A 23,649-nucleotide genomic window follows, 5' to 3' on the forward strand; every position below is an offset into this window, starting at 1 on the left:
TCAGGTACTCAAATCTCAATTGTGCTACTTACTTCTTGTATGATCTTTAGTAAGGTGGAAAGTTCTTCATCATTCTGGGCTTTTCCCTTTTTCTCTAGGTCAGTTTCTTCTTTTATAAAAATAATGGCGTTGGTATAAGTAATCTTTTAAGTTTATTTCCAAATCTAAATAGTCCTACTGTCCTCACAGGGATGGTATCAAGACAGAACAACAAAACTATAAAATTTTGAAATAAAGAAAGACCCTAAAGTTAAAGTTTTCCTTTCTGTAAGTGATAAACACAGAAAGATTAAAAATTATATGGGTAGATGGCAAAGTAATGGCAGGGACTTGTCTGAGCTCTCCCCTACATACTTCCAAATAACTTCAAATAATGATTCCAAACAAATTTTTAGAGCCGCAGAACCCACAAAAAGACAAAGTGAAACAATTTTCCAATTCAAGACCACTTAGAAGATTAAGAAAGGTCTGAAAGGAGTAAGGAGTGAGAGAGTACAATCCAATGCAGACATAAACAAACAGGGTCCTACCAAGCCACAATTACGCCTCGGGATGACTAAATCAGTGGCAGCAGAGATGGCTTCTAAACCTCTCAGTCCACAAATGGTAAAGGGATAAGATGATGAACCTAAAAGAGATTAATAGGGATCCCTTTGCTGGCACCAAGGCCGGGACTCTATTGCATCGCCTATGCTTGGGTCTGGATCACAGTCCAGGGTTTTAGTCTCAGTGTGAAAAAGAGCACTAGCACCACAAAGCTTGAGGCCCCATGAGCAGGGACCCTTATCACATTTACAGTTGAAAAGAATGCTTCTGGTTAGACACAAATGAACACTTAATACAGGAGAGTAGTAAACATTCTTCTCCTTAGATCATATACTTTAAAAGAACTGAAAACTTACAGATTCCCAGAATAACCCCTGAAAACAGCTGCACAAAAAACCTGAAGCTTAGGGCAGTGCCTTCTCACCTTGGGAAGTAGAGCCCCACTTTAGTATACAATTAAAAGTCAAGAAATAGGTTGGAAAAAGAGCAAATCATAGAAAACTTACTATGGTAACAAGAAATGTTAAAACACACACAAAATGGAAAGCAAATTCAAAATTCCTGCATCCAAAGCCTCAAAGAAAAATATGAATTGGTCTCAAGCCATAGAAGAACCCAAAAAGGATTTTTTAAATCAAGTAAGCGAGGCAAATGGAAAATTGGGAAGAGAAATGAAAGTGATACAAGAAAATCATTTTAAAAGTCAACAGCTTGGTAAAGAAGGCACAAAATAATGCAAAGAAAATAACACTTTAAAAAAAAACAAATAGGCCAAATGGAAGAAGCACAAAAATCCAATGAAGAGAAGAATGCCTTGAAAAGTAGAAATGGCCAAATGAAGAGGTACAAAAACTCATGGAAGAAAATTCCTTAAAAGTTAGAAGTGGGGTACATATAGGTAATGAAATATTATTGTTGTATAAAAAATGATGAACAAACTGATTATAGAAAGGCCTAGAAAGATTTACATGAACCGATAATGAGCAAAACAAGTAGAATCAGAAATATATTATACACAATAACAGCAAGAATGTGCATGATGAATTATGAAAGACTTAGTTCTTAGAGGTTCGGTGATCTGAAGCAATCCCAATAGACTTTGGACAGAAAAATGCCATCTGCATGCAGAAAAAGATCTAAGAAGGCTGAAGGTAAATCAATATGATCACTTCTTTTTTTGTTTTGTTTTTTTTAATCTCTCCCATAATTTTTCCCTTTTGCTCTGATTTTTCTCTCCCAACATGATTCCTAAAGCAATGTATATTAAAAATATATAAACTTACAATAAAAAAGTACCCACCTGTTCTTTAAAAAAAAAAAAAGTTAGAAGTAGGCAAGTGAAAACTAATAATTTTATAAGATACCAAAAACAAACAAAATCAAAAAAAATGAAAAATATAGAAGAAAATTTAATATCTCAATGAGAACAAAACAACTGACCTGGAAACAGATCCAAAAGAGATAAATTAAGAATTACTGAACTACCTGAGAGCAAGGATCAAAAAAGGAGTCTAAAATCATCTTTCAAGAAAAAAATCAAGGAAAACTTCTTTATTATTCTAGAACCAATGGGTAAAATAGAAATCAAAAGAATCTACTGAGATCACCTCTTGAAAAAGATCTCAAAATGAAAATTCAGGAACATTGTAGCCAAATTCCAGACATCCCAGATCAAGGATTAAAAAACTTCAAGCAGTCAAAAAGAAACAGTTCAAATATCATGGAAACACAGTCAGGATAACACCAGATTTAAAAGCTTTAATATTAAGGAATCAAAGAATTTGGAACATATTTAGGATGGCAAAAAAGTTGGAATTACAACCCAGAAAAACTGAGTACAATCCTTCAGGGAAAAAAAAATGAATATTCAATGAAATAAGGACTTTCAAACATTCTTGACAAAAAGACCAGAGCTAAATAGAAAAATATGACTTGCAAAAACGAGATGTAAAGGCAGGATAAAAAGGTAACAGGAAAGAGAAATTACAAGAAATTCAATAAGGTTAAACTGTTTATATTCCTACATGGGAACATGATATTTCTATCTCCTAAAAACTTTCTCATTATTACAACAATTAGGAGACAGAAAGCAGAGATATGAGTTGATTGTAATATCATGATTATCTAAAAAATAAAAATTAAAATTAAGGGAGGAAAAAGAAAAATGGGAAAGGAAAGGTAAAATGGAATAAATTATCCAACATAAAAGAGGGCTGAAAAAGATTTTACAATGGAGGGGAAAATAGGGAAAGCTGGGAGAAGAATACAGGAACCTTACTGTTTTTAAAATTCATTCAAAATTTGAAATAATATATAAACTCAGTTAGGTGTAGAAATCTCTTAACATATCAGAAACTAGAAAGAAAAGGGGATAAGAAAAGGATATGAAGGGGGAAGTTGATAGAAGGGAGGGTAATTTGTGGGAGATAAAAATAAGTATCAAAACACTTTTGAAAATGGACAGAGTGAAAGGAAAGAGTGGAATAAACAGGGGAAATGGGATGGAGAGAAATATATAGTAGGTGATCATAACTATGGAAAAAAATTTACAGTGTACTTTTCTGATAAAGACTTCATTTCCCAAACACAGAAAACAGAGTCAAATTTATAGAAATGAGTCATTCCTCAATTGATAAATGGTCAAAGTATATGAACAGGCAGTTTTCAGATAACATAATTCAAGCTATGTATAATCATTTTTAAAATGCTTTAAATTGGGGCAGCTAAGTGGCACAGTGGATAGAGCACATATAAAAGAAAAAAAAATTAACCATTTCCCAATCGATAAATGATCAAAAGATCTAATCTATGCCCACAGGGTTATAAAATCATGTCTATCTTTTGATATAACAATACCACTACTAAGCATGAATCCCAAAAAAATTTTTTTAAAAAATAAACATATATAAATAAAATATTTATAGCAAATCTCTAATAGCAAAGAAGTAGAAATTAAAGGGATGTCCAACAATTAGGGAATGTTTGAATAAAGATGCATAACAACAACAATATTGTTCAAAGAAGAATTGTGACATCTATTCTCAGTAACACAAAAATCTAAGACAATTCCAAAGATTAATGAAGAAGCTTGTTATTCACCTCCAGAAAAATAACTAATATTATTTGTCTACAAACAGAAGCATGTTATTTTTCACTTTTTATTTTTTCTCTTATTCAAGTCTTCTTATAAAAAAATGACTAATATGGAAATCTTTTATATAACTGCATATGCATAACCTATATCTCAGGGAAGAAGGTGGGAAAGGGAGGTGGAAGAGAAGGAGGAGGAAGGAAATACAATTTGCAACTCAAAATTTTAAATAAAAATGTTTAAATTTTTAATTAAAAAAAAAGAAAAGAAATAATGAGAAGCAAAGAGGGAATAACACACACTCTCAACTGAGTACCGAAATCTATCTTACCCTCCAGGAAAGTAAGAGGCGAAGGGTATAAGAGAATCAGGAGATAGGAGGAAGGGAAGGTAGCGATAAAAGGGAAAGCAGATTATGGGAAGAGTAGTCAAAAGTAAAACACTTCTGATGAGAGATAGGGTGAAAAGAATATAGAATGAGAGGGAAGGATAGGATGAAAGAAAATACAGTAAGCAATTAACTGTGAAAAAAAAATTTTGAAGCAACTTTCCCTGATTTTGTTCCCCCCCCCCCCAGGCTGAGGTTAAGTGACTTGCCCAGGGTCACACAGCGAGGAAGTGTTAAATGTCTGAAACCACATTTGAACTCAGGTCCTCCTGAATTCAAGGCTGGTGCTCTATCCACTGCGCCACCTAGCTACCCCCACTTTTCCTGATTTTAAAGTCCTCATTTCTCAAACATATAGGGAACTGAAACAAATTTAGAAAAATAAGAGCTATTCCCCAACTGATAAATCATCAAAAGACAAGAACAGTTTCCAGAAAAAGTAATCAAAACTATTTATATCCAAAAGGAAAAAAATGCTCTAACTAGATGAAGATTGGAGAAACACACATTAAAACAATTCTGAAATACTACTTCATCCTATTAGATTGGTCAATAGGAAAGAAAAGGAAAATGACAAATATGATGGAGAGAATGTGGGGGAAAATGAGACATTAATGCACAGTTAATGGAATTATAAAATGATTCAATCATTCTATAGTGCAATTTGGAACTACATCCAAAAGGCTAAAAAAAATCATGTATATCCTTTGACCCCAAAATACCACTACACTACTAGGTCTGTATTCCAAAAGCAATATTTTTAAAAAGGAATATATACAAAGATATTTATAGCAGCTTTTTTCTGAGGACAAAATATTGGAAGTCAAGGAGATGCTCATCAATTGAGGAATGGCTGAACAAACTGTGATTATGAATTTATGATAGGATATTATTGTGCAATTATAAGAAATGAGAAGGATACTCTCAGAAAAACCTGGAAGACTTCCATGAGCTGACACAAAGTAAAATGTATTGTATACAAAATGATAGCAATATTCTAAAATGATAACCTATGAATGAGTTAGCTATTCACAGAAATACAATGATCCAAGACAACTGTGAAGGACTTACAATGAAAAATGCTATCTATACCCAGAGAAAGAATTGATAGTGTTTGAATACAGATTGAGCACATTTAAAAATTTTTCTTTTTGAAGGTTTTTTTTTTGGAGGGGGGTCTATTTTTTCTTTCATAACATGACTATTATGGAAATGTTTTGGAAGGCTACACGTGTAAAACCCATATAGAATTGCTTGCCTTTTCAAGAAGGTGAGGATGAAGGAGGAGAAGCGAGAGAATTTGAAACTCAATGTTTTTTAAATGAATGTTAAAAATGTTTGCACAGGTTTTTACATGGGGAAAAATAAATTTATTTATATAAATATATATATATATATATACACTAAATAATTATACAAATACTTATTTAGTATAAATATATAAAATATATATAAAAACATGTGCAATGTAATTTTCTTTTTAAAAAAGAAATGATGAACAGAATGCTCTCAGAAAAACGTGGAAAGACTTCCAAGAACTGATGCAAAGTGAAATGAGCAGAACCAAGAGCAGAACACAGTAAGAACAATGTTTTCTGATGATCTACTAGATATTACTCTTAGCTATTCTCAGCAGTACAATCATACAAGACAACGCTGTAGGATTTGTGATAAAAAGTGCTGTCCATCTCTAGAGAAAGACTTGGTGGAGCCTGAATGCAGATTAAATATACTCTTTCTTTACTTTATTTTTCTTTTGTTATTTTTGTCTGTTTCCTTCCATGGACTGACTTACATGGAAATGTGTTGTGCATGACTACACAAGCATAACCTTTCTCAATTTGCTTGCCTTCTCAATGAAGGAAGGCAAGAGAGCTTAAGAATTTGGAACTCAAAATTAAATTTAAAAAATGTTAAAACTTTTTACATGTAATTGGGAAAAAAATAAAATATTAAACACATAAGAAAAAATTGTAATGGTGGAAATACACTTTGAGAAAGAAAAAAAGATTCCATAAGGATAAAGTGGCAGTTATTACTGCTATGAAGAAGGCAAATTAATGCTTTGTGAATTACACTTGCCCATTGTTACAGAGTCAGTGTCAGAGCTGGAAAACCCAGGTCTTCTAACACCTTAATATGGAACATGAAAACATACTTCAAGACAAAAAAACAAGACTTCTTTGAAATGTACAACAGTTGAAATAATATGAGAACTTAGAATCAGAAAACTTGATGAGATCCAGCTAGACCATGAGCTAGATTTGTAACCTACAATACAACCTTTAAGTACTCTATGACTCATTTTCTTTATTTGTATAATAAAAATATTGGTAAAATATAGAATTTGCTAATGTTGATCTTACACAAAAACCAGAATAAATTTTGCATTTTCAAATAAAAAGCTCATTTTCAAACCTTATAACTGATATTATTACTATCATTATCGTTATTACTGCTGCAGTGATTGTTCTAATTATTCTGGTTTCTTCTAGTTTGTGAAAGCCTATTTTTTTTATTGCAAAAATTTAGAATATTCTAACAATATCCCTTGAAATCATTAACCAGATAAGAATTTTCATTTCTAGAAGATTTCCTTGACTTCAGCACTACCTTAACTGAAATCTTATCATGAAAACTTCCTCAGGGTCTAGGACCTCCTCAGCCTGGAACATCCATCAAAACCTTGTGGCTTTTTCACAATGGGGCATCTGTCCATCCATCATGCTCATACTTTTCTCCTATTGAGGAATTCATTGAGAAGCCTCCATTTTGATGAAGTATCCAGGCTAGTCATTCTTCTCTTAGGAATGATTATGACTTTCCAGATTTCAATATCATGATCCACATAGATCCACTCCTATACATCCTATCTTCAAACAGCCCCTTCTCCAATTTTTCAGTTTTCTTTAGTTTTGTCTCCCACATTAGAACATAAATCCCTTGAAGGCAAAAATTGCCTTTCTTTTTGCTTGTATTTGTATCCTTAGCACTTAGTAGAGTGTCTGGTATATAAGTGTTCAATTAATATTTGGTGCCTTGCAATGCCTTGCCTTTCCCAAAGAAATCAAGACCAGATCCTTCCATGAATGTTCTTACTATTGTTCCTTTTAGAATAAATATCAGAAAAAAAAAAACACAAATGAGATTATATCTATCTCATAAAATCTTCCTTTTAAAATCTTATCTTACTCTTAAAAGGAGAGTTGGAAATTTCTTGAGTCTGAGTTTTCAGTAATTGCTATGATAAAAAGCAAACACTAATCAAAAATTCGTGTACCATAGTAGTAGTCCATTCAATTCTAAGTTGTGCAATATTCAAGAGGCACATGTATCTAGTAAGTAACTGAGTTGTTGGGGTTTTTTTTAAGAATGACAATTTTTTTTTTTCTTTCAAACTATGAGTATTTTTTCAAACAGCTACCAAGATGTTAGGACATAAATGTGTTGAGGATTTGGAACCAACTGCTTAATAATCAGAACTGTTAGATATCTCTTTTGGCCTAGAAGCACTATAAAGAATTATTGAAACTCTAAGAGTTCAATGAATCAACATAATTTGGGAACTCTGTGCTAAATTATTTCATTTAGTGATCTTATCTGTTCCTATGACTACAATTATCATCTCTAGGAAAACGGTTCTTAGATTTATCCAACCCTCACCTCTCTCTTGATATCTCCAAGTGCCTATTAGACATCTCAAACTGGATGGTTTGCAGACATCTTAAACATTTCCAAAAGTGAACTCACTACCTCTTGCCCAAACCCTCCCCTTCTTCACAACTTCCCCTTTGTTGTCAAAACCACCATCATTCTCCCAGTCACCTTTGGTTTACAATCCTTGTTATCCCTGACTCCTTCTCTCACCCTCCCCACCTCCATCTCATCTGTTGCCAAGTCTTGTAAACTCTTATCTCTGTAACTTCTGTCCTCTGCCACCATTACTCCTCTAGTCCAGGCCTTCTCAACTCCTCAGGTCTGAACAACTGAACTTGTCTTCTGGCTATACTCTCTGGCTCAGGACTCACACCCCATTCTACTCAGCAATCAAATTAAAAATATAACTATGTCAGTCCCTTATTCAAAAAACTCCAGTGCTTCCCTATTACCCCCAGAATCAAATATAAAATCCTCTGTCTTGGCTTTGAAAGCTCTTCTTAATCTGGCTTGTTCCTACCCTTCCAGTACTTTGATACCTGACTTCCCTCCAGGGACACTGGCTTCATTGCTATTCTTGGACAAGACAGTCTATGTCCTGATTGAATTTTCACTGGCTGTCCCCATTTCCAGAATTCCCTCTTTCCTTATCTATAATTCCCTGTTTTCCTAATTTCTTCAAGTCTCACCTAAATGTCTGTCTTCTGAAACAAGTCCTCTTACTGCTCCTTAATGCTAATTCCTTCCCTTTGTGATAATTATATACAGGGATGTATGTGTATGTGTCTGTGTGTGTACATATATAGAATATACATATTTAATTGCATGTTTCCCCCATTTAACTGTAGGTCTATGGGGGGAGGGACTATTTTTGATACTAAGGGCCAGTACTCTATCAACTGCATCAGCTAGCTTAGCTGCCTCTATATTAATTCTTAATTTGCCTCTCAAAGAAAGATCTATTCAGAAGAAAATATATTTGTCTTTTTTCTAAGACCTCATTATAGATTTCATCATCTTAAAATTAATATTATATAGACACTGATAGTGAATAAAAATTGTTAATGCTATAATTCTGATCTGTAAATAATCATTGTTAATATTTGTAGAAATAACTATTTAAATATAAGGTATATCAGACTTGTTTTAAAAGTTTAAACCCACAACTTTCATTCATTTACTGATTCCACAGATGATACATGAATAACCTCAAAAAAAATATAGTATCATTTCTATTAAAATTCTATTAAAATTTTTATAAGTATATGGAAAGGTTTCCTTTTAGCACAGATTAATTTCTTTGATCAATGAATTCAGTCTCTTTTCATAATTAAAAGTTTGCTATAATCAACTTGACTCTACTCAGTTGTTCAATTTACAAGTCTCAGAATCTTTAATGCAGGAATTCTCAATACTTTTTCATGTTACAAATCCCTTTGGCAGTCTGATAAGACCTAAAAAAAAGACCTCAAAATAACATTTTTTACTGGATGAAATATACAGTATTACAAAGGACACCAGTTATAATAAAATGTAATTATCAGGAATTTTTTTTTTTAAGTTCATGGATGCCAGTTAAGGATTTCTGCTTTAAAGAATTATGTGACTAAAGAAGATCCAACTCACTTCCAGTTGATCAATGATGGACAGAAATAACTATACCCAGAGAAGGAACACTGGGAAGTGAATGTAAATTGTTAGCACTACTGTCTATCTACCCAGGTTACTTATACCTTCGGAATCTAATGCTTAATGTGCAACAAGAAAGTGGTATTTACACACATATATTGTATCTAGGTTTTATTGTAACACATGTAAAAGGTATGGGATTACCTGTCATCGGGGGGGAGGGAATGCAGGGAAGGAGGGATAATTTGGAAAAATGAATACAAGGGATAATATTATAAAAAAAAATTACTCATGCATATATACTGTGGAAAAAAAAACAAAAAAACAAAAAGAATTATGTGACAAAATACAGTCATAACATAAATTCATTTCACAAGATGTATCTTTAGAATTATAATTACTCACCTAAACAAGCCTGTACAGATTTAAGATGAAGATGCCACATGTGAAGAATAGAATAATTATTGCTGTCTTTTTCAATTACTACAAGAAAGAACTTTTCCGAAAAAGATGGTGGACGATATCCTATCAGCAAAATAAAGAGATATTTCATTAGTATGCTTTCAAAATTTAAAAAATAAATACCAGCGACATGCCTAAGAGGACAATGAATGGGCCTTTAAAAACAAACTGATGTAATCTCATGAAAGAATAATATTTATACACATAACATTTATTTCACTAAATCTCAAAGAAAAAAAAAGATGGATAAAAAAAACTTTGATCCAAATCTTGACCAAGTACATCTGACATGAGATAAAATATCATTCAAATTAATAAATCCATAAACATCTTTGAAGTACCTATTTATTATGTGCAAGGTACCATATTAGGCACAAAGGATACAAAGATGAAAAATGATATAGTCTTTTAAGAATACAATAGGTATAGAAATTAATATAATTAATAAAACAAGGAATGTGATGGGAACAAATGAAACTTCGTCTAGAAAATCTGAAGAGGCATAAATCAGAGAAATCTTTATGGAGGAAATGATACTGAAGGTGAGCCTCCAAAAAATTTTTAATAAGAAATGATGGGAAGGGAATGTGTCAATGCCAAATTAAGGAATGTGCATGCTAGGCTGTGAGAATAAGGAGAATCAGGAGATAGCAAAATAAGATTGAAGAACAGCTAGAAATCAAGTATGCCTATAATGGAAAAGTTTATAAAGAGGAATACTGTGAAATAAGCCCTAGGAGAAGTAGGACCATATATTTAGAGCAGGAAAGGACCTTAGAAGCCATGATGTCCAATCCTCTCAGTGAGGAAATTGAGGCAAAAGACGACAAAAGTGTCTGAGCCATGATTTGAAACCCATTTCCTTTCTGAGTCCAAAGTCTAGCTTTCTTATAACTACTCCATGTTATTTCCCATAAGAATAAAGCCTATAAAATCCTTAAACACAGGTTGAATCTACATTTTATCTAAAATGCAATACCCTCCATTAAAGTCTCCAGAGAGTGAAAAAAAGTCAAATCTGCTATTAGGAAAGATTATTCTAGCAGACAGGTAAAGGAAGAATTAGAATGGAAAGAAGTTAGAGACAAGATAACAAATAGGCTTTTAGAATAGTTCAGTGAGTGAAATAAAGACAACAAATGTGAAAAAGATTTAAAATGTAAACTGAGAAGACCTCCACAAAATCAGGATAATATTTATATTATTTACCTCAGAGTAGACTTCCTAGTATTATGTAAATCTTAAAGTACTGTACAAATGAATGCAAATTGTCATATGGGGCAAAGACAATACCATTTTTCATCACTGTATACAAATACCTCACACATACATACACAGGCTTACTAAATAAATGCTGCTATATTAAACTGAACATACCCAAAGCAAAAACCTAAAAACTTAAGAAGGAGACAAGATCTGGGAACTTTTGTCTTTTAAGTAATAGTCTCTCCACTCCTCCATGAATTATTTTATTTTGTAAAATTTATTATTTTATTTCAAAAAAGTTTATTTTTAATTTAATTTTATTTTATTCTATTTTTATTTTATTTTCACTTCAAAAAAAATTATTTTCCTTGATAGAGGGGCAATACTGGTACAAATCTAATTATTGGCCAAGATTAAGGTCATCTTAAGCAAATTATTTAGCACATGTGTCATAAATTACTGGAGATTTCAAGTCTTTTATAAAGGCCATATATATATATATATATATATGTATATATATATATATATATATATAGTAAACTTCTTTTTCAAAATGAAATTTATTCACATTTATTTATCTCACACTTTAAACTTCTCCCTCTCATACCTTACACCTTTCACTCATATCTCATACTGCATAAAAAATAAATGAATGTATTTGAAGGTACCTTGAGATGGTTGGAAAAATATCTCTGTTTCCTTCTGCTCTGTTTCCATCTTAAGTGGTTTATATCCTATAATGAAATCTTCTTGAAAAACATGAAGTAACTGTGTATTTGAGCCACACTATGAGTACCAAAAAGAAAGGAAAAGTTAATATTTTTGTACTTTATACCTATCTTTCCTCCTCTGCAAAAACATTCACACATATGAGACATGGGCTTTCTACTGACTAGAGATAAAATAAGACTTTAGATATCAAATCATCTCTTATTTTGAAAGGAAAATTCTATGTATATTGAAAAGTTTGACAAACTTCTCAATCAAGAGGAAAAAAAGCTATATCCCAAAATGTCAAGCTAAATGCAACCTAAGAGTTTCAAGATTTCTAAGACAAAGAGACAGGGCAGCACATCGTTTCCTTAGAAGTAAAGACATATTTCTGATATCTCTCAATTACTGACTATATCGTAAGCAGTCCTTGGCAATTCAACAATCATTAATGAAGGCCTGTAGTAATCCTGAGAGATCTAAACATCTCCTGTTGCACTGTCCATTTTGCTAATTAAATACAGTGCTTTTGTTCAGGGACAGTTAATAAATTGTTTTATACTAGATTTCAATTTTCTTCATGAAGGGGTGAATGTTTGTCTCCTAACTTGCTGATTTGCTAAACATAAAACTAAAAGGATAAAGAACTTTGTTTTCTAGAATCTCTCAAAGGATTTAGGAAACATTAATCTCCTTTCATTCTATTAAAAAGATACTGAGGCCAAAACTAGCCCAACTTGTGACTAGACTAAAGGAAAAGCAGTTCTGTGTACCTGTTTCTGCACCTCCACTCAAATGAAAACAGATAATGAAATAAGAGCTTTTTTGACCTTTTTGAATAATAGCAATTTGAGACTCATTGCCTCCAGTCCCATTTAGTTCCAGGTCATGAATTCTGTTGACACAGTTTCCTTCATCTTATTAGGAAAAAATGGCTATATATGCCTAAGGTACCTTAGTCAAATGATGAGGCACAGCAGAGCTTGGCTGAAGGATAAGTAAAAAAACCAAGATCCTAATGGTTTTGTTTTCTGTTTGAGGGAGAATTGTTTTTGGTTTTGCACAAAATGTTCTCCACTCCCTTGCCAAATAAGTATTTCCAATTTGGGAAATCATTGCATTGGTCTTGACTTAAGAGTTCAAATTCTAGTTCTGCTATTTACTACTAACTCTGTGATCTTGGACAAATTACTTAATCTCTGGACCTCAGTTTTCTTATGTGTAAAATGAAGGAGTTATGTCAGGTCCCTTTCCAGCACTTACTTTCTAGACAAAGTTAAATACGGCATCTAGGATCTCCAATCATCTCCATATTTCTAATTTGGAGAACAAAGCATTTCTTGTGACTTGATCGAGGATCCTATTTGTAACTTCTTGAGCTAGGTTTAGAAGGGTCTTTGGGGTTAGTTTTTCAAGGGTAGAAAGAAGGTCTGCAAAGCTCTCCGCCACTGACTGCTACACATGCACAGTTCCCTTTGGTTGCTTCATTGCAGAGAACCTGATGGGATTTCTGGTCACAAACCTAATTGCTTGATGACTAAGTCTTAAACTATAGGCCTAAAAGCTTCAGAAGTCTCATACTACCTCGTGCTCTGCTCTCAGATTGGCTAAGAAAAGTAAAGGATGCTTGGTCTGGGCACAATTTATATAGCACACCAAAGATCAGTTTGCCAGGGGAACAGTGAACCTCATTTGGTGGTGGATCTTTTAAGAATGAGGAGACAAAAGGCATCTTGTGAAGTAAAAGAACCAATGACTGTCAAGGATCATCCATAAAATGTGTCAAGGAAGAAAATGGTAATCCACTCCATATTAAGTACAAATCTGAAAAACTCTTTTGTGTTCTAGGTTCTCTGATTTTGAGTTGTTCCTCCCAAAATGATGGACTGCTATTCTCCAGTGGAAAGATGTGGAAATATATCCTGGGGCATCTGAGATAATGGATTAAGTTAACCAAGAATGCTGAAATATCTCTAAATCTTGAAAGTTTGCATAAGGTGAAGAAGAATAAAGGTGCTTTTTCAGCATCAAGTATATCAATATTTCCCTAACTTAGTTAAATTTCCCCAAATTCAGAGAATGTGCAGATGAGGCCTTGGATTTTAGCAGGGCTACATCTAGAATGGAAAGATCTATCTTCATAAGGTTACTCTTCCCTAGGACATTTAGTGGAGGACATCTTTATGGATTTCTGACATTCAAACTCTGTTTACAAGTATAGGATCTCCTGAGCTAAGCCTACAGTTATAGGAAACAAATGAGACATTTATCCTCTGACAATATGCATGGGAATTTTTTACTTTGTAACTTAAAAAAAAAAAAAAGGTGTGAGAGATATTATTTCTACCATTGAACTCATCCCAACCCTTTTTGAGAGGACAGGGAGATTGTTGGTGACAAAGAGAAGGGATTATTAGCTGGCCAAAGGTGAAAAACAAGAAAGTCATCCTTCTTTTCACCCTTTACTTCACCTGAATTCCAATACAGACAAGAATAGTTCTTTAAAAGCAGAATAAAAAGAATTTTGGGGGCAGCAAGGTGGCACAGTAGATAGAGCACCAGCCTTTTAATGAGGAGGACCTGAGTTCAAATGTGATCTCAGACACTTAACACTTCCTAACAGTGTGACTCTGGGCAAGTCACTTAACCCCAATTGCCTCAGGGGGAAAAATAATTCTCTTATAATCATCACTGACACTACCCTGATATTACAGACAGTTAACTAGAGACCTCAATAGGTAAAGTGCTGGGCCTAGAGTTAGGAAAGCTTAAATCTAGTCCTAGAAATTGGGAAAATCATGTAAACTCAAATTGCCTCAGTTTCCTTATCTATAAAATAGAGGTGAAAATCATATCAATGTTGCAGGATTGTTGTGAAGATCAAATGAAATAATATTTGTCAAGTAGCATGCCTATTACATAGTAAATCTTATATAAATGGTAGCTATTGTTATTTTTCTTTTTACCTCCTAGGATAGCTTTGAGGATCAAATTTTTTTTTAAAAATGTCTAAAATATTTAGCATAGCTTTTGCCACATAGAAGGTGGTTATATAAATACTAATTACTATGTTAAGATAGGTAAATCATGTGATAAAAGATAAATAAAATGAGGCTAAAAACTTTTTAAGAGAGTTCAGTCAAGAATGTTTAAACTAATTTAGTGATGTAACAGTGATGATTCTTCCCTTTTTAGAAAATCATTCTCACATATTTGCAAAAAAAAAAAGGGGGGGGGGAGTGGTAGAAAAAGGTACAAGGTACAACTAAATTTTCTAGTTCCTTCTGTGGAGTGCTGTCTGGCTCTAAATTTTATAAAGGAAATCCTTGTAGAAATAATAAAGGCCAATAGAAACACTATAAAGGTAAAGGTTCTTCCCACTAAGTTGAGAATGCTCCTTAAATTAGTTTCCTTTCCATAAGAAAGACTATGCAGTTTGAGCCTAAATGCAGTCTACTCTACTCCTAGAAGCCAATCTCCTCTACAATAAGAAATGGTCTCACAGTCCCAACCTAAATTCCTTAAACACTCATGGATTCACAGACTATGGTGTTAACTAGGTTTAGACAGGATTTGCGATAAAAGAAGATTGCCGTGAAGGTAAAATTCAATAACAGTTACAGAAATTATTTTTAAGTATATTTAGACCATCATTTCATTAGCATTTATTTACTTGGTTAGTTATTGCATCAAGCTCAATAATGCATCCAGGTCGAGCAGTAGACTGCTGGCTCACAATGTTAAACACTTCTCCAATAAGTTTCTGAAATGAGATGAAATTGATTAAAAGTTTATCATTATGTTATTATTGCTAGTGATAATCCAATTATCTTACACACAATAAGCATTTATTATCTATTCATTGAATAATAATGATGATTGTGCACTATCTCTTAGTAATAATAATATAATTTATAACATTCTCATTAATAGAACCAAGAAATATTTGACTTTTCCATAATAATCATTTTATAAATCAACAATAAGCATTCTATTTCACTGTTTTGACATATAAAGCAAGAGGTATCTTCTTGGTCCCTATATTAACTTTTGTATCACCACAATTTTTCACTCTTATCAGTCAACAAGCATTTATTAAGTGCTATGTACCAAACACTGTGTTTGTTCCCCTCTGTACTTAGTACAGCAGACTAAGAACAAAGTAGGCAGAAAATAAATGTTTGTTGAAATGAACTCCTGTATTTAAAATATCCATGATATTTATTTAAGTCTACATCTACTTTGTATAAGTATCTTGAAAGAAGGAACTGTGACATTTTGTCTTATCTTTCCTTCACTGAATAGCACAATACATTGTAGATGAAATGAATGTTGAATAAATGTTATGTTTGAATATTATTTCTTTAAATGTCCCTTGGTGCCTTTGATGGACATTGAAATAATGAATTTTGACACATGTTTAGAAAGAACAAAGCAAGTGAAAGATATTCATTCAAATACAGAGTAAACGAAGGAAGAATTTTAGAACATATGAATATGGAATCTACATACCCTCTCTGTCCAGCCCCTCTCCACCAAAATAATGAAAACTTACTGAGGATTCTGGATCTGAAAGTTCATCAAGCAATTTTCTGGCATCTACTACAGCTTGATATAATCTCAATTTTTTTCCATCAGAAGCAACAAAGCAAGCACTAGCAGAATTGCAATATGTACCTGAAAAAAAGGGTTTGGGGGGCAGGGAAAAAGACATTTACATTATCAAATAGTTTCTTTTTTAATTTCTAGGACAAATATTACTGTATAACTCTCTTCAAATAATTATATTACACTTAGATTAATATTAAAACAAACATAAGCAATTCTAAAAAATTTTTAAAAGCATGACATCATAAAGTGATTAAGAAGAAACATATATTTTAAAAAAACTAAATGAAATAATGAACATTCAAAAATATATACATTTTTATAGTTTTCCTACCACCTGAAATCTGTGTAATTGGTATAGCATCCTTTTCATGCTTAGCAACAAATAAAAGTCATTTTCTTAACTATTAAAAGTGCTTTTATTCAAAGTATTATTAAGAACAGTTTTAAGTGTCATAGAAATTCCTATTTTAAACAAAAAACAGAGTTGTAACACTCACCTAGACAGTAGCTGGGAATAAGAGTTGGAAGCCAAGCTACATTGGAAAAGGCAGAAGTGTGGAGAGAGTTGATTCGTGCCAATTCAGAGACACCTCCTGTATATGACAAAGGTCCTATTGGGTCTACACGCCACAAAATTAGCTCACTGTAGATCGCATTTGGGTCATGAAATGTACGAGTAGCTGCATTTCTAAGGGGTTCTTTAGATGAACCTTTAATATGTTTTACAGAATCCATGACTCTACTTAGTTTTGTATCTGATTCCCAAAGACAATCTGATTCAGGCGTCAGTACAGCATTATGATGAGAGGATGTTAATAATAATGGCAAAACTGAATGACAAGCTAGATCATTGAGGTGAAAACGGTGACCACAATATCTGAACTTGTGAGATACAGTTAGCACAGTAGTAAAGGCAGATTTATCAGCAAAAGTAACTGCCCATTGATTTAAAGATCCATCAACATGTTTGGAGACCATCATTACTACAGGAACTGCAATATTCACATTCATGTTCTCATGTCTGGAGCTTGGTTGGGATTCAAGAACATCATCAGTACTCTTCTCCTGATGCCACAGGATATTAGTCACATCTTTAGCAGCATACATCATAATATTTTTGCTAAGAGAACTGGCATCGCCAGAAGGAAATGCAACAGGGATCCGAGAAGAAAATGAAACCTAAAAAACACAATTATAACCAAGCTATAAAATGCTTTTTTTTAAAAAAATAATTACAAAGCCATTATAAACAGACAGATCATGTGAGGCAATAATCAATAAAGATTCAACAATGAAACCTATAATTTTAGGTAACTATACTTAAATGCAGAAAATAATGGTAAAAAAGTGAACTAGAGTACCTGATAAAATAAATCATAGGAAGCAAGATCAAAATGGAGAACCAAAAATAAAAAAAGAGATTCAAATTCTTTTAAAAAAAAAAAAACATACTAAGTATGACAAATAAGGTAAACAAATATTCTAAGAGAAAAACTTAATAAGTCCTGGAAAAATTTACCTCATTTCAAAGAAATAGAACAGAATTATTTTATGGGGAGAATAATACAGCACAAATAGCATTAGAGATACACATCATATTCAGGTTGGACAGTAGAATGATTATTGGATGGATGGCAATAATCTGAACAATTCAACTCTTATTTTGACACTGCTTTCTATTTTAAAGAGGATGATCTTTTGACTGTGAAGAACAGAATTTTAAAATGGTAATAGCAGAAGTAGAAACCCAAGATAACTAAGGAGACAAAAAATAAATAATTGCCCTCAATAAGTTCAAGTCACCAAATCCAGATGAACTATATCTTAGAGCACTATGGCAGATATGATCGTTAAAACCACTGGCAGCAAACTTTAAAAGACTTTTAAGAATGGCAAAATTGGAAGAATAGAGAGGGAAAATGCTCTAATATTAACAAATGGGAAGTGTCACTGAGACATGTCCAGTCCAATTTCTGGTACACAGTGAACACTTTGTAAATGCTTCCATTAGAAGCAAAATTCCAAAATACATTTTTAAAGGGATAGTTTGTGAACTCTTAAAAAGGTAAGTGATAAAGACCACTAAATTCCAACATGACTTAACCCAAAAGAATCATGCCAGATTAACCTCATTCCCTTTTTAGATAGAATAACTAAAGTAATAGATCTGAGAAACACTAGAGGTATAGTCTGACTAGATCTAAGCCAAGAAGCTGACAAAGTGTTTCATGAAGCCTTGCAGACAAGATGAAAGTATAGAGGCTGGATGATAGTACCATTATGTAGGATCAGAATTGGCTGAAAAATTAGACTCAAAAGAATAACTATTAAAGCAATGACATAAACTTGAAGGGAAAATTCTAGCACAGTATTCTAGGAAATGATTCTTGGTCCTGAGTTGTTCAAAAATTCTATCCATAATCCCAAGGAAGAGGTAAATAGCATGTTGGTCATAAAACTAGGAAAGACAACTTAACACACTAGATAAGGAAAAAAAAGCTAAAGATTCTGGCAAGATAGAACAATGAGATAGGGGGAGAAGGAAGAATAAGACAAAATTTAATAAACAGGCATAAATGTTTCTACACATGAGTTTAAAAAAATAACTCCACAAGATCTGCAGATAAAATGTCAACATTTCCTATGAAAAAGACCTGAAGGTTTTAGCAAACTATTCAATGAATCCCAGTCAACAGTGTAAAATAACAATTCATAAATTTAATACCATCTCAGGTATGATCTGAAGAGTCACAGTGTCCAGAACAAAGAATTTAATAGTTCCACCATACTCTGTCCTACTTAGACTATATGTGGAATACTGTATTCTTGACTGGGTACATTTCATACAAGACACAAACAAGCTGCTGCATATACAGAAGGTGACCAGCACCATAAAAGAAAGGGAAAATATACTAACAAAAGATCCATCAAAGAAAATAGACATGTTCTGCCTTAAGATTTAAAAGGACATGAAAGAAAAATTTAAGTACCTGGAGGAATTAAACTGCTTCTGCTTGCCATCAAAAGCAATGTAAAGAAGCTTCTAAAAAGCAGAAATTAAAGTTAATGGAAAAATAAACTGTCTAAAAGTGAAGGGGGATGTTTTCAGAATTGGTGAGTTCTCCTTTAGTAATGGTTGCAAGTTGAAGCAGAAAAAACTTTTGTTGGAAATATAGCAGAGCCTTGGTGTTTCCTGAGTGGACTATATATAGCCTCTGAGGTTCCTTACAATGTTGAAATTATGTGCCAAGACAATAAAAATATTTTACTATTTTCATGAGTTCCCAAATTGGTCTCTTACAATATTCCTTTGACAAAAAGTTACTCAGAAATTATCAGCATCTCCATTTATAGCTCAGCAAGAACTGGAAGGTAAAGAAACATGAAGTTTACACCTTCCAAAAACAATTAAATCCAATCAAAAACCAGTTGTAATCTTGTTAGGGGAAGATGGAAAATATCTGCTTAAGCTGGTGTCACATATACAGTTTCTGGCTTCTCAAGAGTGAGGTTTTTAGAATGGCTTATTTTATTTGAAGAGTTGAAAATTCCCAGCCAATCAGATATACATTTTCAAAGTTATTTACACAAAAGTATTCCAAAGTAAAAACAAAAAGAAGAAGAAGAAATGGTTGGGGCTTATCTAATTTTATTTTATGTGAGCCAATGTGTACCTTTAGGTAATCAGGAAAATCAAGACAATAATATGTTCTGTTTATGGAGTTTGGAGAATAAGTAAATGGCTACAAATGAAATATTTTGTTAATTCTGAAAAACAGTTCATACAAATTTTAGGGGTTTATTATTTTTAAAAGAAATACAATATTTGCTTCTTTGGAAAAATATACCTGAACTTGTCTAAATATTCCTGGGTTGTATTCATCCAAATACTTTACATGCCACACCAAAAAAGTACCATCAATGGGGTGGATTGTAAAAAGCATATCTGGATTCCTGTTCCATTCAGTAAGCAGCATTTCAATTTTCCGATCTAATAAGACTGTAGGAAGTGGCATTGGCATACTGGCTCGGGTGTGAGTTCTAGGACTCCCCTCTCGTTCTCCATCTTCATGTTCTGATGATCCTGTTCCTGTTTCAGATTCTCTATCCAAGGATGATTCTGAACACAAAGAAACAAAAAAGTACACAATATAACTCTGATATCAACCAGACAGTAAATATTATATTATAAAAAAGTCACTATCTCAAATATTCTTCATCTAGGTTATAATCTCACGATATATTTTTATACATTTTCAGCATGATAAATGGGCTATTTCCACTAACACTAATTATTTCATTCAAGATACCACCAATAGTAATCATTTCACAAGACCATACATGACTTCCAAAATTACTAAAATAAATTTAAAGGAATTAAAATCCACTGTTAATTCCAAGTGCATTTTTGTTCATTTAGCATTTTCATGCAATATAAACTACTATCAATCTTAATACTACCAAAAAAAATTAGAACAAAGTATACCAACCATGATCTAGCTTCATATGTAAGCCCCTCTCTCTCTCTTCTTGCAGTTCCTCCTCATCTCTATCTCCATAATCATTTTCATGTTCTACTTGCAGATCAGAGAGCCTTCTTAACTGCTGCATAAATATTTCAGTAGAAGATGTAAAATGGAACTCTTTGTTGTTTAGCCAATGAACCACAAACCCCCCATTTCCTTCATCAAAGTTAAATGCTGTTCCAGCTAGAACTGATGGAATATCTGTGAAAATAAATATGAGATTTAAATATACATTTCATTTTTTTAAAAATATGAATGCTTCCAAATCACTATTGATCAGAGAAATGCAAATTAAGACAACTCTGAGATACCACTACACACCTGTCAGATTGGCTAAGATGACAGGAACAAATAATGATGAATGTTGGAGGGGATGTGGGGAAACTGGGACACTAATACATTGCTGGTGGAGTTGCGAAAGAATCCAGCCATTCTGGAGAGCAATTTGGAACTATGCCCAAAAAGTTATCAAACTGTGCATACCCTTTGACCCAGCAGCGCTACTACTGGGCTTGTATCCCAAAGAAATACTAAAGAGCGGAAAGAGACATATATGTGCCAAAATGTTTGTGGCAGCTCTTTTTATAGTAGCTAGAAATTGGAAGATGAATGGATGTCCATCAGTTGGAGAATGGTTGGGTCAATTATGGTATATGAAGGTTATGGAATATTATTGCTCTGTAAGAAATGACCAGCAGGAGGAATACAGAGAGGCCTGGAGAGACTTAAATCAACTGATGCTGAGTGAAATGAGCAGAACCAGAAGATCACTGTACACTTCAGCAACAATGCTGTATGAGGATGTATTCTGTTGGAAGTGGAAATCTTCAACATAAAGAAAAACCAACTCACTTCCAGTTGATCAATGATGGACAGAGGTAGCTACACCCAGAGAAGAAACACTGGGAAGTGAATGTAAATTGTTAGCACTAATATCTGTCTGCCCACGTTACATGTACCTTCGGAATCTAAAGTTTATTGTGCAACAAGAAAATGATATTCACACACATGTATTGTATCACATGTAAAAAGTATGGGATTGCCTGTCATCGGGGGGAGGGAATAGAGGGAGGCGGGGGTAATTTGGAAAAATGAATACAAGGGATAATATTATAAAAAATATATATATATAATAAAAAATTATTAATAAAAGAAAATAAAAATCTTTAATTAAAAAAAAAAATATGAATGCCCCATATCTAAATGAGAAAGAACTGTGAATTATAAAAATAAGTTGAGTAAATTATTACTATAAGTTGGCTATTGTTTATACTAGTGATATAGGACTTCATTTAATATAATGGTAAGTATAATTTTGAAAATTAATCATCAAGTCACATTAAATAGTAAATTTCAAAGAAAATATAAACTTTCCAATGAAAAGTGAATTTTCTCCTTTAAGTTAATTGTAATGGATTATCTGAAAAGGTTCACACCATGTGTGTGCACATTTTAAAGTTAATTTAGTTAATTTCAGATTGCACACTAAATATTAATTTTTTTAAGTCACCAATATCACCAGCAAAAGGTTTCTAGGTTTCAGAAGTATATAAAAGATAGGCAGAGCAGCATTTTACCAAATACCAATAAAACATCCAGTTACTTGGAGCAAATATACATCCAAGTTCTGACCCATAGGTCATATAAACACTGCTAAGACAATAAGAATAAAACAATAATTGGTAAAACACCAACAACTGGGCCTTTACAGATAAAGTTTTCAGAAGGTTAAGAACAACATGAGCCTCATTTTCCAGGCTTCATTCTCAAAGAGGACCATGACATCAGGGTCGGTGATGCCATGACATGCAAAGGTAGGCACAATACAAGTACTATTCATAATGAAAACATCCTTACAATGACCATCTCCATAAATCCCTTTTGAAAAGTTAGAAGCACCATAATAAAACCAAATCCATTTTCAAGCCACTGTCTATTGAATACTTCAGTTTAGTAAAAATGGGCACAGTGTTTTAGGGTAATAACCACTAAGCATGTGGAACAGGGAGAGAAGGGGAAAGGGCTCCAGACTCATGAGGCAGCAAATGGCTCAGTGAAACATGTTGGACTTGGGTGGAAAGAACCTCGGTACTTAATAAGAAATCACTTAGCTGCTATCAGCTCCAGTTTCCTTATCTGTAAAATGGAGATAGTAATTAAACCTTTCTCACAGCGTTGTTAAATCAATCAAAATGAGACAGTACACAAAAATAGTTTTGAAGCTGTACAAATATTAGTTATTACCTCTCTACTACACCAAACTAACATATGGATATTTGCATATGTATGTATGCAATGTTAAATATTCTTAATAAATGCTGACATTACTTCTAAAACATTATGTTGCTGATTCTGGGCAAGGGACTGACTGAATTATAGATGGATGGACAAATTGAAAGGGACTATTAATGAATCCTGGAATATTCTTGGTTACAAAACCCCAGCAACTGTGATGAAGGTTCCTGGGCCACAAATCTGTCAGAAGGGCTGGCAACACTCCTAAAGCTTTAGAAGCCTTTCTTTGCCAAACTACCTTCCATTCAGTGAGAATATGAGATTAAAAATCTTGCCTTTCTAATAGCATTGACTTCCCCACAATTTCTTAAGACTTTATCTAACACCCAAGAAAGTTTGTCTATCATTACAATTAGGCCTGAAATTGGAATCTCCACCACAGTCACCATGATGATTTAGACTTCTCCTCCCCCTAAAAAAGACATATATCACAGTAGGAAGAAGTCTGCTTTACCCAAATTTCTTCAATAAAGTGAAATATTTAAAAATATTTTTAAAAAATAAAAAACCAGGGGGAGGAAGGATGA

General features: G+C 33.0%; 1 protein-coding gene across 5 annotated transcripts in view; it reads right to left on the minus strand.

The window, feature by feature from the left end:
* The window catches only part of DMXL2 (Dmx like 2), a 140,025-nt gene that overhangs the window by 57,889 nt on the left and 58,487 nt on the right, over positions 1-23,649 (minus strand). For all 5 annotated transcript variants that reach the window (XM_074294514.1, XM_074294513.1, XM_074294511.1 and 2 more), the window contains exons 10-16: positions 20,792-21,028; positions 20,150-20,421; positions 16,799-17,480; positions 16,246-16,367; positions 15,364-15,453; positions 11,648-11,765; positions 9,717-9,836 (exon numbers count right to left, since the gene is read on the minus strand). In XM_074294514.1, the coding sequence (XP_074150615.1) occupies positions 9,717-9,836; positions 11,648-11,765; positions 15,364-15,453; positions 16,246-16,367; positions 16,799-17,480; positions 20,150-20,421; positions 20,792-21,028 (1,641 nt within the window). The remainder of the gene's footprint in view (positions 1-9,716; positions 9,837-11,647; positions 11,766-15,363; positions 15,454-16,245; positions 16,368-16,798; positions 17,481-20,149; positions 20,422-20,791; positions 21,029-23,649) is intronic.

The sequence above is a fragment of the Sminthopsis crassicaudata genome, chromosome 2, assembly GCF_048593235.1.
Source record: "Sminthopsis crassicaudata isolate SCR6 chromosome 2, ASM4859323v1, whole genome shotgun sequence".
NCBI lineage: Eukaryota > Metazoa > Chordata > Mammalia > Dasyuromorphia > Dasyuridae > Sminthopsis > Sminthopsis crassicaudata.